Source organism: Miniopterus natalensis, chromosome 20 (genome assembly GCF_054644295.1).
Source record: "Miniopterus natalensis isolate mMinNat1 chromosome 20, mMinNat1.hap1, whole genome shotgun sequence".
Classification (NCBI taxonomy): domain Eukaryota; kingdom Metazoa; phylum Chordata; class Mammalia; order Chiroptera; family Miniopteridae; genus Miniopterus; species Miniopterus natalensis.
The window spans coordinates 8,177,533-8,191,168 of NC_142100.1; the positions used below are offsets into that span (position 1 = coordinate 8,177,533).

A 13,636-nucleotide genomic window follows, 5' to 3' on the forward strand; every position below is an offset into this window, starting at 1 on the left:
TCATATACATACATGTATGCATATATACATATACCTACTCGTATACCTACTCGTATACCTACTCATATACCTATCCATATCCATATCCATAAATATATAATTTTCTTTTTGAGGGGTTTTCCGCCTCTCATAGCTGTGCAGCGCTTCCCCCGGTGTCTGAGGAACCAATAATGAAACTTCATTACAGTATAACTAAAGCGTTGATTCCATGCTATCTGTGTGAGAGATGGTTCTGTTAATCTGCTCTCAGTAGAGCGTGAGTTGTTTCTCCGGTAGTGGTGATGAATTTGCACTGAGTACCCATATTCTCTCACTCGGATTCCCCATGACGACTGCGTGAATTTACCAGATGGCTGGTCACCATTAGAAGTGCAGCCTGTGACTAAAGGGGGAGGGGCAACTCGACGGGTGTAGACAGGGAACACAGCGGTAAGCTGAACTTGGTTGGCAGGGCGTGCGAACCAGTGGAACTAATAGCCGCACTGAGGCTTGTCCTCTGCATTTCCCGAGTAGGGAGGGATTAAATGCACAACCTCCATTTATGACGTGTGCTCCCGTATCTTCCCTCATGAGCAAACATGTTCACATAAATCTGTACCTTTGTTTCTCTTTCAGTTCTTTTTCTTTTTTTAAATATGAATTTCTTTTTTTTTTTTTTTTTTAATATATCTTTATTGATTTCAGAGAGAGGAAAGGAGAGGGAGAGAGAGAGAGAGAGAAACATCAAGGATGAGAGTCATTGATCAAGCCCACAACCCAGGCATGTGCCCTGACCAGGAATCGAACCCTGATTGCTTGGATCCTAGGTTGACACTCAACCGCTGGGCCACACTCGGCCGGGCTTTCAGTTCTTTTTCTTAAATCGAGACATAATTCACATACCATAAAAACTGCCGTTTTGTGGTGGTTTTTAGAATGTTCCCAAAGTTGTGCAGCCATCAGCACTCTCATTCCGGAACATTTCATCCCCCTTAAGCGAACCCCCGTATATCCATCGCCCCCCCTCACCCAGCCCCTGGCAAGTGCTACGCTTCAGTTCTTTTTATTGCCCTATTTTTTCGCTGAACATTTTAATCACGCTTCGAATTCTTTTTCTCAAGAGCTTGAACAAGTCACGCTTGGCCGACTTGCTCCAGCCTCATCCATGCATGTGTGACTTATCCCAAGTCACTTCTTCCAAGTCTGCAATTTTTATTTTACGTCATTTTGGGACCCGGAGTCCTCTATTGGGAATACATTTTTTAATGTTGCTCAGATCCTTTCATAAGGAAACACACATACATAGACATAAAACAAAGCGCAGGAAACAGTCGCCTTTTCAAGATGAACTTCTTTGAGGTGGCTTCATTTTTTTATATGTTTTTTAAAATTGATGTCAGAGAGAGGAAGGGAGAGGGAGCGAGAGAGAGAAACATCGGTGATGAGAGAGTCACGGATCGGCTGCCTCCTGCACGCCCCCTGCTGGGGATCCATGTGCCCTGACCTCCTGGTTCACCGGTCGATGCCCAACCACTGGCCGGGCAAGACGGCTGCATTTTTAACATCTCGCCGGAAAATCTTTTTCAACTGTGCCCTAGAGTTTCATTCCTGTGGACACGTGGGTCCGCCGCGCCCATGTCTTAGCCTGCGGAGGCGCCCGCTGACGGTCGCGTGCGTGTCTTTCAGAACGCGGCCCTTCAGCACCTGTTCATCCGGAAGTCCTTCCGGCCCTTCAAGTGCCTGCAGTGCGGGAAGGCCTTCCGGGAGAAGGAGAAGCTGGACCAGCACCTGCGCTTCCACGGGCGCGAGGGCAGCTGCCCGCTCACCTGCGACCTGTGCAACAAGGGCTTCCTCAGCAGCGCCTCCTTGGAGAGCCACATGAAGCTGCACTCGGACCAGAAGACCTACTCCTGCATTTTCTGCCCGGAATCCTTCGACCGCCTGGACCTGCTGAAGGACCACGTGGCCGTCCACATCCACGACGGCTACTTCACCTGCCCCACCTGTAAGAAGCGCTTCCCCGATTTCATCCAGGTGAGCGGCCCCAGGCCCCGGGCGCCGCCCTCTCCCGGCGAATGGTCCTAGCCTTTTGGAAAACTGAGACTGCCCGTCACTGGCACTGTCGCCCTTCTTGGTAACAACCTCACGGTTGAGAACCATGTTTCTTCAGTCAGCCTACTTTTGTTGAACAAAAGATGATCACGGCCCTTCATTGTCCAAGGCAGACATTGGCATTTAAACATTTAAGTTCTGTGACACGTAATAAACGCCCTTATCTGATTATGGTTTTTTAAAAGTGTGTACTAGCAAAGATGAGAAAGAGAGGCTCCCGTTTTCTGGCCTGGGGACACTGTCTTCTCCTGTCGTACTTGACTAAGGTCGTGCGTTTTGGAAGGCGACAGGAGGAAGCTGTATAAGGTCCACTTTTGTGTCAAGCTCTGATCCCCTCCCCTGTACTATATTCTGGAGCAGGTGGGGGAGGAAAAATTCCAGAATACTTATGACTTCATTTGGACTTCCAGTGATTATAGTGTTATGTCCTAGTCAATGAATAATTCATTCTCAATATCTAGTAAAAATAGTCACTTTAAAAAATTCCCAAAGCAAAAGGAGACTATGATTTAATCATAGTTCTGCTAGTGGTCAGAAGTCTTGGTAATTTTATCACTGCCCACAAATGATTAGAAAAGTTGCCTCAAGGTAGAATCTAATGGCAAAAAAGACTCCACAAGTAATGAAGCAAACGTGTCATAGGAACAACTGTTTGATATGACTTACTGCATGGCCCCCACCCATAATTCTCCATTGGATATTCGTGGTTAGGAGAGCTCAGAGGCCATATGCCTTTATTTACAGTACCTAAAAGTACAGGGAATACGTCCCAATTAAGGGGAAATAATGCTGGTGTTGTGTTGTTCTCATAAATGGGTCATGTGTTTTATATCACCCAAGGCATGTTTTCAGTTCTTCAGAACCTGATTATATAGAAAGTGGTGAAGGGTCCAGTTACTAAAAGGGGCCAGATTGTTTCTGTACATGTTAGAGGCAGGAGGAAGTGAGAAAGGATTATTTTTTGTCTTCCTATAGATATATTTTTTAGCAAGATTCATTTAAGTCCAAGGGAATTCTACTTTTAACCTTTAAAAAAAAGAAAAAGACAAAAGAAGTTGGTTCCATGTAGTCAGGGCTTTATGCCTAAGCCAGCACTCCTCCTACCTCCCCTTCAAGTTTTCCGGGGGGTTGAGGTTGGTCAGGCTTCTGGCTGCTTGTTTTGTCCCTTTGCGGCAGGGATAGTGTGTCACCGAGGCCCACGCCAATCAGGTCTGGTTGGACCCGCGGCAGGGTGGACGGAAGCCCATGGCAATGCCTTTGGCGCCCTCTAGAGCTGCTAAGCTGCCTTTTGTCATTTCCTTTGGTGCCCAGTCCCCTGACTTTTTCTGTCTTCGCCGCCAGGTGAAAAAACACGTGCGAAGCTTCCACTCAGAAAAGATCTACCAGTGCACAGAGTGCGACAAGGCCTTCTGCCGTCCTGACAAGCTGCGGCTGCACATGCTCCGACACTCAGACCGCAAAGACTTCCTGTGTTCCACGTGTGGGAAGCAGTTTAAGGTGTGTAAGCAGCAGCCCGAGGTTGCTCTCCCGGCCCTGGGATCCTGTCGAGCTAAGGATCAGGGCTTGTTTGTTTCATCAGCTTATCTCCTACTTTCAAAGAACTGGACTGGAGGTGCATTTTGTGCCTCATGTTTGAGTTAGCTATGATAAAGTTTAGGAAAAACACTCACCTCAATTTCCCAAAATGACTCATTGAAATCCCCAAGCAGAGTAGTAATGCATCTCCTAAAACAATCTGAATGTATGATGGATACAACTGAATTGTTATTGAGGAATTCCTAAGAGAACCGTCCACTTATCAAATCAAGAGATTTTTATTGAGCCCTTATTAAGTATAAGAGACTGATAACCGAGCCCCGAAAGCAGCAGGACTATTATCTAATGGAGGTGGGAAATCTATAGGGTGCTGAGAGGGCTTAGACTACCCTGGGGAATGTTAATGACTTCAAAGATTAAAATAAAAAATAAACTCAGTGACCTGCCTGGAACTTAGAAGAAGCAAAGGAAAAACCCATGGGAGACTCAGAGATATGAGCTAAACAAGTAAATGTAAAAACAATAAAAAATACTTCATTGGGAAATCAGATGATTCTGCAAAGATGTCATTCACGGACATCTGCTGAGTAGGACTGTAGGTCCTGCTGTCGTAGACACTGGGAAAGAATCAGAAACAGATTCGGGAGGGGCAAAAATAATTTTACAAGGATGTATTTGTATAGAATGTGGAAACATTAAGGAGAAGTAGAAATAATTTTCAAAGCTTAAGTTTTGTGGTGTACGTGTTATGGATTATAATCTCGACTTTTGATACATAGTAGCACGATTTAGAGCTCTGTAAGGACGCTAATGTGAAAAGTATAAGTGGGCCTAGGTTTTCTGTTTCTTAATTTAAAAAAATGACAATTTGTCTAAAAAGATCCCTGTTTTGTGATGGTCATTGGTTGGCCATCTAGCCTATCCACCTAACATTTTTTGATTATCTGTTTTGTGCCAGATACCATTTTAGTACCTAGGCAGAAAAAAACCCAAAAAACCAAAAAACCAACAAAACACTTTTCCTGCTTCTGTTTTACTTTCACCCAATATATTAGACAGGGTTCAATCAGAGAAGCCAAACCACTGTGAGCATAATGGAATAAGGGATTTTCTTACAGGAAGAAGAACTTAATTATAGAAGGACATGAGAAGTAAGGGTCTGACAGGAGGAGCAGAGAAGGGTCACGGATGCCCCTTTGTGGAACACTGGTCTGGGTGCACAAATGGGAACCTGGGAGTCTGGGGACCCAGGCACTTCAGCTGCAGGGTGGGCCTGCGAAGGAGACCTTGTGCTGCCTGCAGACAGCTGTGTCGCTTCGCTGCCTGGGGGGTGGACGTGGACTTGGCCAGCAGGGCTGGAGGTCGGGAAGTGGCTGAGTGGGAGGGAACAGGGACACCTGGAGCCTCCGCACCTGAGCCGCAGAGCCTCGTGTCTGCCGCTTCGTGTCCCCCTCCCAGTCTACAAAAGGCGGGAGACCTGGTCTGGTAGAAGGGTCAGACCTTTACAAGTAACAGTTTAATCATGTGTCCAAGAGCAGAGCCTCACTGGCTAAGGGAGGTGGTGTTTTTTTGAATTTGTTTTCATTCAGGATGGGCTCTGCCTAACTTTTCTCTAAGGACCCACATCAACGCGTGTCACCAGATTAGATCACAGGCTGGACCTGGACCATGCGCTTTGTCCATGGTGGGCCCTGTAGTTGTTTGCGTGGATGTCTGAATCCATAGATGAGAGAGCCTGACTTACATTCGTTAGGGATTTAGAGGATTATTGTTATGTTTGTTAAAGTTTGTGGGACTTGAGTGTACATACGGCTTTGTAAATTCAGGATTACCAATCATTCATTATCAGTTTGATACCAACCTTATCTCTCATACCCTTTGATTTCTTCTACATAAATGCAAAGTCCTTTTTTTCCTCAAAAATCAGTATCTTTCCAGTTGACTGTCATTTTCCACCAAGGCTCAGTGGATTGCACTTACTTGCTGGTAAACAGTCAGTCCTGGTCACTCTGCCATGTCCTGAGTGTTCCAGCTCAGGGGCATCTTGGCAGGTTGTGGTTACTGCTAACTGGTATTGATTTTTTTTTTTTTTTTTATATCCCTTCAATTAAAAAATTTCTACCCCCACTTCTCACCCCCCTGCCTTTTCAACTTTCTCTCAATAGCGAAAAGACAAACTGCGGGAACATATGCAGAGGATGCATAATCCTGAGAGGGAGGCCAAGAAAGCCGACCGCATCAGCCGCTCCAAGACGTTCAAGCCTCGCATCACGTCCACCGACTACGACAGCTTCACGTTCAAGTGCCGCCTGTGCATGATGGGCTTCCGGAGACGGGGCATGCTGGTCAGTGCCGGGCCCTGGGTCCCCGCCACCTGCCGTCCCTCCCCAGTTCTGCTGTGTGGTGGTGGCTTTTGTGCCATATTTTGTACAGATCTGTCAGTAGGTTTTGCCCGTGGCCAGGGGTAAAACCAGGCAAACAACTCCTAATTCTCTCCTTTCCAGCCTCCCCTCGCCCTCCTTCGCACAGTTCTTTGGGAGAGGTCTGTGTCTAACAATTTTGTTACTAGTTTTGTTTTGCTTTACCTTCTCAGTCCCTGGTTTTGCTGTATTTATTTCCCTCTTCCCGTTTGTGTTCCTGCGTATATGTACAGTCTTGTGGGCTCTTTGCCTTCTCGCCGACTATTTCCTTAAAGCCTCTTGTCCAGCTATGAAATGGCAACGGAAGAAACTTTCCATCAAAGCAGGGCGTGGGCACCAGGTTGGCAGGACGTCGGGGTGGCCAAATGCAGCAGGTCCCGAGTAGTGGTGCTTCCCAGTGCTGACGAGGGGCCAGGGGAACCCGATTCCTGTGTATGTCAATTAGCCTGTGGTAAAATTGGTTTCGTTATTCGTTGTGCTTAAAGGTGCAGAACCTATTGACGAAGTTAAGTGAGGACTTCGTATTTCTGCCAGGAGCTAAAGTCATAGAGCATCATTTAAAATTCAGAGCCTTAATTTTCCTCTCATTCAGTGTCCTCCCTCGGGCTGGGGCACTAAATAATGAAAGACAGGTTGGCATCAGGAGAATTGACCAGAGAAGTTCACGCTACTATAATTTCCCTTTTTCCAACAGTTCTTTCATCAAAGACTATTAATGGGATCCGCAGTGACCCAGTTCACCTTCAGTAATTTGCTGAGTTCCTGTTAATTCCTGGTAACAGTGACTGTTCATGCTTTGGTGTCAGGATGGGCCTGGCAGTGCTGGTCGGCCAAATGCCTGTTGTTTGGGGCGCTGCTTCGGAGAATTCAGCTTGTAGCAGACGCTCTCAGAGACATTCGTGCAGCTTCTGTTCGTAATGGGCTCTCCTTTTCGCATTTTCTCCCTTTAGGTAAATCACTTATCAAAGAGGCACCCAGACATGAAGATAGAGGAGGTGCCCGAGCTAACCCTGCCCATCATCAAGCCCAACCGCGATTACTTTTGCCAGTATTGCGATAAGGTAAACGGAGCCGTTGCGGTGCGAAGTCTCTGTGGGAGCCCAGCCGCGAGCCAGTTTGCCTGCGTGTGGGAATGTATACCAGGACCTCGCCGGCGCTCTGAACAGATGGTTCCCTGGCTCTCAGTACTTTTCCATTCACACAAGAAAGGGCTACAAGTGTAGCCTCATTTAAAGCCAAAATTTTTTCCTTCAGAATGAATTGACTGTTTTGTTTTCCCTTCTCTCTGTGATTTTCGTTACAAAAGAAGAGTCGTATTCCCAAGAGCTTAGTACATGAATTCATTTAAAATTTCTTAGCTCTAAAATGAAAGTGTTGATCTCATCGGGTTTGTAAAATATATGGTAGATTTTGGATTTCTAGAAGATTGAGTAGGATGTGAAAATGTTTTGAGGTGGAGTACTCTAGTTGTACTATTTTATTTTTAATTTTTGTACAGTTGCAAAAAAAGACAGGGAGAGAATACATGTCTATTGTTTCATTGCAATAGTGTTTCCTTATACCATGTAGCTGTGTCAGCTTAAACGTAAGAAATATTTTTAAGCATAGATTCACTAGGGGTACTGGTTGCTACTGGATTTTCATTTTGGAAGATTCTTTGGCATCTAGTAGTCAACTACATGCATCATGTGAGAGCTTCCACAGAAAGGCTCATGGAGGGTCTGGCCTTAGAAACAGTTCTTTTTCTCTGACTGTGTATCCACCTCTTAAACTTCAGGGAAAAGGCTAGTTTTACTATTACTAAATTAGATATGTAAGTTCAAGCAAGGTGCCTGGCACATCTAGACGATGTCCTTATTTTATTCTAATTTATGTTATATATATTATCTTTCATTGTATCTACTTTGGGTAACAGTGTATCTATTTTAGTTTGGGCTACACTAATACTTTTTCTCATTTTTTTGTACGGAAATGGTTAGATGGTTGGCTTTAAGCAGGAAAGGGGAACTGTGTACTGCTCTCATGGTAAGACATTTAAATTTGCAGGTTTATAAAAGTGCCAGCAAGCGGAAGGCCCACATTCTGAAGAACCATCCCGGGGCTGAGCTCCCGCCAAGCATTCGGAAGCTTCGCCCTGCGGGCCCTGGAGAACCAGACCCCATGCTGAGCACCCACACCCAGCTCACAGGCACAATAGCCACCCCTCCTGTCTGCTGCCCCCACTGCTCCAAACAGTACAGCAGCAAGGTATGGGAAGCTCTGATTGAATCTGAGTCAGGCCTGCGTAAGGAGTCTCTTGAGAGAAGCTGGCTTCTCCCAGGTGCTCTGGTGGCTGCGTCTGACTTGATGGGGACTGACAGGTTCTAGGAGCTGTTTCCTGAGAGCAGGAGCCATAAGCACAGAATGGGAGGAAATTATGGTGGACTTTCCCCAGAATCAGCACCATCTGGTAGCTCGAGCACATGGCTGGATTCCTTTTCCTTGGCCTGCCTGCTGAGGGTCTCCTGTGGGATAGTCCAGGCTCAGAGTTTATGAGCTTGGTGCTCCCGAGTACTGTGTAGGAACTAAGTGATAGTTCCTAAAAGGAGGGCTTATGATGGACGCTGCAGGTGTTGGTGGGACTAGGGGATGCTGTGAGGTATTCTTACCTGGCCTGATGGTGCTGGGTCACGTGATTCTTTAATTTCTTTCCAGCTTCTTCTTTTTTCCCCTTTCATAGCATGTGCCACCTCAGGGAGGGCAGAGTCAGCATCACTCTAATTTTTTTTTTAATGGATAACATAAGAGACTTTAGGAACCTTTGGAGGATTGCATTTGAGAAAGACTGAGAATAACTAATTCCAGTAATTATTCTTGGTTTTTCCTATAATTTTTCAGACCAAGATGGTACAACACATTCGAAAGAAGCATCCGGAGTATGCCCAGCTCCCTAACACCCTGCACACACCGCTGACCACAGCTGTGATCAGCACTGCTCCGGCCGTTCTAACTACCGACAGTGCTACTGGGGAGACCGTGGTGGTAAGTGTGTGACCCGTGAGAGCATCTTCTCTCTTTCATTGGCCCTCACAGCTTTCGGTGCCAAAGCCAGAGCTGTCTTGTTACTTAATTGGCTGGAAATTTGGCCCAGTAGGCTTCTGACTGGGTCTCCTCTGGGAAAGGGTAGCAGGAAATTTTCAGTGCTGCTCATTGGTTGCAAGATTGTCCGAACCTTGAGGGTAACTCCCCTGGGCCTGACACAGACAGATAGATATAGATATATAGGTAACCTTCCAACATCTTCCCAACTTTGGAATTTCTTCTGTATGAGCTCAGGGCTAACTTGTACTTTCCAGGATCCACCAGTGATATACATTAAACTTTTGTAGGACCTAAGAGCACTGAAATAACCACTAGTAATACTGCTTTCCACTAATGTATTTTGTGTGAATTTTCTAGACAACAGACCTGCTAACCCAGGCGATGACAGAACTGTCCCAGACCTTAACGACAGATTACCGAACGCCACAAGGGGACTACCAGAGGATTCAGTACATCCCCGTGTCACAGTCTGCGCCTGGTCTGCAGCAGCCTCAGCACATACAGCTTCAAGTGGTGCAAGTGGCCCCGGTACCGTGCTGCGTTTATTTCTTGTTCCCTTCATGGATGCCACACCGTCACCAGTGCATATGGCACTGAGGTCAACAAAAGCACCGATTCTCAGAGCCGGCATGGGACCCTCCACATAATGCGCTTCTGCATGTAAATTCCGAGCCTGCGGCATTTGTAAACTCCCCTCCACAGGCCGCCCAGGCCCTGGGCTTGGCAGCGTGCGGGGTGTCTGTGCCGAGCGGTCGGAGCGGCTAGGCTCCGGCGCACGCTTCGCCCGTGCTGCTGCGGGCGGCACCCATGCAGGCCCTCCTGCGCCTCTCCTGCATCCTCACCCCGGGTCCCCAGGGGGACTACGGGGTGAGGACCCAGTTTCAGAAGCCCCAACACAGGCATCAAAGGAATTATCTCGGTGGGAGGTTGATCCAACCTTTGAATATCAGTCAGTGCCCTATTAGTACAAGCAAGCGATTTTCAGCCGGGCGCCGCAAGAATGTTTAAAACATGTGGTACCTGACTACTCAGTCAGGGGCACTGACCTCCTTTCCCTTAGGCCGTCAAATAAAGTGACAACGGCCAGCACAACAATAGCCGTCCAGTGTGAATGAACCAAAATTATGCCCTTTTTTTTGGTCAGATCAGCAACAAAAATTTTTTGTGTGCCGCAGAATTTTAGCACTTAGCTTATGTGTGCCATGAGGTGAGAAAGGTTGACAGTCGCTGGTATAGATGTATTCCTATGTTCCTTCTACCAGATAATTAGTAGCTTATTCTTACTGATTAGGGAGCCGAAAGAAGGAATCCTCCCAGAGCTATTGTTTCATTTAATTATGCTGAGGAAGTGTCCTCCAGGCACACGTGCAATAATCTGGGCTCTGAAAATTGGAAGCTAATACCAGAGCAGGGAATTGGAAGTTGCCACTCACTGATTATTCTTTATCTTGTTTTCATATGGGAGGGCTTTTAATTTTAGGCTTTGGAAGAATCTATAGATCCCTGGACTTGCCTGTAAAATATGATGCATATGTACATTGTTCTAGAAAAAGGGCTCATACTTTAGCCAGATTTTCAAAGATGTCTGAGATACATGAAAAGTCAGGGATCACTGTTCTAGTGGCTTAATGGTGACGAGCTGAAAGCAGGTTCTCTCCTTCGACATCTTTTAACTCATAAGGGTAGGTCATTAAATTTAATTGAAATCGAAGGGAAAGAGATTTCCGATTCCTGAGAGCTTCCCGTCCAGCTTTTATTAAGAGCTATATTTCTTTTGGCTCCTTCCCTTTCAGAATTTAATAGCATTAGTGGCTCATGTTTTATAAGCTTAATTTTTAAAACTGCCTTTTCCCTAACTTTTGCCAGCTTGGCTTAGGTGTGGGCTCTCTGGGGGAGGGACGCATTGGCTCTAAAATTCACTTCTCTCGCTGCCTACATTTCTGTTGGCATATTGATGTAGCTGAACTTCTCCTCTGGAAAGACTTCCCTTAGCCTCCATCAGTCTGTATTTGCCTTTCCCTCCCTCCAGGCCACCTCCCCTCACCAGGCTCAGCAGTCCACAGTGGACGTGGGCCAGCTCCATGACCCGCAGACCTACACCCAGCATGCCATCCAGGTGCAGCACATCCAGGTCACCGAGCCTGCCACCGCGGCCCCACCGTCCTCCCAGGTATGTACACGTCTGCACAGACATTGTCACGGCCTCAGGGACCCTGAAGAATTAATCAGAGTGAAGAGATAGTAGTACCTTCAGACCTAGCCTCCCTGACTATTGAAATGATACTGTTATTTTGGACCTTAGCTTTTATGTTGGTGTTATGGACACACATTAAGTGATTAGCTTCTATCCAAATGGACCCTGTGATACAATATCCTAGAGACGACATGGTCTTTGTTCCCTCTTCTAAGTGGCCGGGTGATAATATGCAGTGGCTGAGTTGTTTTGGTAATTTTGGAACAGTAGCTTTGAGGAGTATTACTGTGCTTGTATGATTGAGTATTATTAAGATAGCACAGCTAGACCCATTAAAAATTTATTAACTTCTTATAGTTTGCATGAAACTTTTCTAGGTTTAGTAGGGAGATAACACAAGCGTGCACATTCATAGGATGTGAAGGTGTCTGCACCATGAAGAATGCACGTAGGACCCCCCATATTCACAGGTTCCAGGAGAGGAGTGCAAATAAAGACCTGCGCGCCATGTGTTTGAGCACTTACAAGTCTTGAATCAAGCTAATAAGCCATTAAATAAAATGTGTTCTGCTTTCCTACTTGACACATACACTTTTATAATGACAAAGCTGAAAATACATGTGAAGTAACAATGGATACCAAGTAACATGATACATGGGTAGTGCCAGTTCAAAATTAATTGTATTTTCTGCCCTGGCCGGGTGGCTCAGTTGGTTGGAGCATCACCTCATACACCAAAAGGTTGTGGGTTCGATTTCTGGTTAGGGCACATACCTAGGTTGCGGGTTCAATCCCTGGTTGGGACATGTGAAGGTGGCAGCCAGTGTTTCTTTCACTTGGATGTTTTTTTTTCTCTCTCTCTCCTTTCCACTCTCTCTAAAGATCAGTATAAACATATCCTTGAGTGAGGATTGAAAAAAGAAAATTAATTGTATTTCCTGCCGGCCGTCCCAGGAAGCTGGGAGGAAGGCTGGCTTTCTCCCTTTTGCCGGCTCTGTGCCCTTCCAGTTGCAGTGGACGTCCACGGGTTGCACATGCCCATCGCTGCTTCCTGTTTATGGGGGTGAGGGCAGGAGAGAGGAGGCCACGCTGCTTGCCACCTGATTGCCCTCCCCTCCTAGTGCGAGGTTTCTCCTTTCTTCCCCCAGTCCAAGACAGGCAACCTCTAGCCACAAGAGGCCCCAGGTTTCCCTCCCCTGCTAGCATCACACTTTTAAGTTTCTCAAAGGAGCCTGAGGCCAGGAGGGACTCCTCCGAGTTCCTTGTCGGAAGGAATGTGGTAGCACAGGGACCACCTTCCCCAGAACTGCTCCCTGTTTTTTCTCACCCAGGCTCTATGCCGCACCTCATAATGCCTTATGTACCCACATGTCTCAGCTTGGCACATGCCCCTGCGAATGTCAATCCTATGGCCACCCCCTAGGTCCCAGATGCCCAAATACCCTTAGAGTAGCCCACATCCCAAATACAGGACCCCTGCAGGACAGACCCAAGGAGGAGACTTGTACAGGCCCCTGAAGTGGGTGCAGGGCCACTTCCACAGGAAAGCGGGGCTGTGGTCCCCAAAGCGAGGCCTAGAAGGGGATGCATGTTCCAGTGGGCATGTTCATTTGGCCTCATAGGGGGAGGGGCACAGCAGAGAAGGGCTGACCAAGATTCCTGCAGGGGTCCCCTTTACCCGGGTCTAAGAGTGATATGGATATCTAGATAAGTTCTGGGAGCTCAGAAGATTATGTTTAGCAGGGAATTAAGGACATTTTTGTAGAAGTGGTGTTTGAATTAGGTCTTGCAGTTAAGGGAGGATTTTGCCATGGTAGTTGGGGAGGGCATTATGATTTGAATAGGGTCACATTTGAGTAAAGACACAGAGATGGGAAATTGTGGTGTATTTATAGAAAATAGTTTAGGTTGGTAAAGGAAATAGTGTTTGGTAAAAAAAGCTGGAAAGGTGATTTGGAGCTGAAGTATGGAAGGCTTGAGTGGTAGACTGGGAGCCTGGGCTCACCCTGCAGGCAGGAGTAGCCTCTCCATCGGATGTCTGCATGTGTCCTTGTGCTCAGCTTCACTAACTCTGGGACTATTCAGTTCACTTCAGGGAAATTATGACTTTAATTTGTGCTACAATTAACTTTGTGACATAGGCAAGTAGCTAGCTTCTCAATTCTTCTAACTTCATGTAATATAGATAATTATATTTTCACTCATTTATCTTTCTAACAAGCTTACTGAAATTAATTTTTTGGATACTCTTGGAGATAATCCTTTGGAAACTAAGTAGGATCTCTTTGTTATGATTAATTTTCATTAATTCTAT

The 13,636-nt window shown here is 46.4% G+C and overlaps 1 protein-coding gene across 1 annotated transcript in view; it reads left to right on the forward strand.

Moving 5' to 3' along the window:
* PRDM10 (PR/SET domain 10) overlaps positions 1-13,636 on the forward strand; it is a 52,791-nt gene that overhangs the window by 30,092 nt on the left and 9,063 nt on the right. Inside the window, exons 12-19 of the mRNA XM_016204472.2 lie at positions 1,666-2,013; positions 3,433-3,588; positions 5,793-5,972; positions 6,998-7,108; positions 8,094-8,294; positions 8,925-9,068; positions 9,486-9,656; positions 11,158-11,298. Coding sequence (XP_016059958.2) covers positions 1,666-2,013; positions 3,433-3,588; positions 5,793-5,972; positions 6,998-7,108; positions 8,094-8,294; positions 8,925-9,068; positions 9,486-9,656; positions 11,158-11,298 — 1,452 coding nt within the window. The remainder of the gene's footprint in view (positions 1-1,665; positions 2,014-3,432; positions 3,589-5,792; positions 5,973-6,997; positions 7,109-8,093; positions 8,295-8,924; positions 9,069-9,485; positions 9,657-11,157; positions 11,299-13,636) is intronic.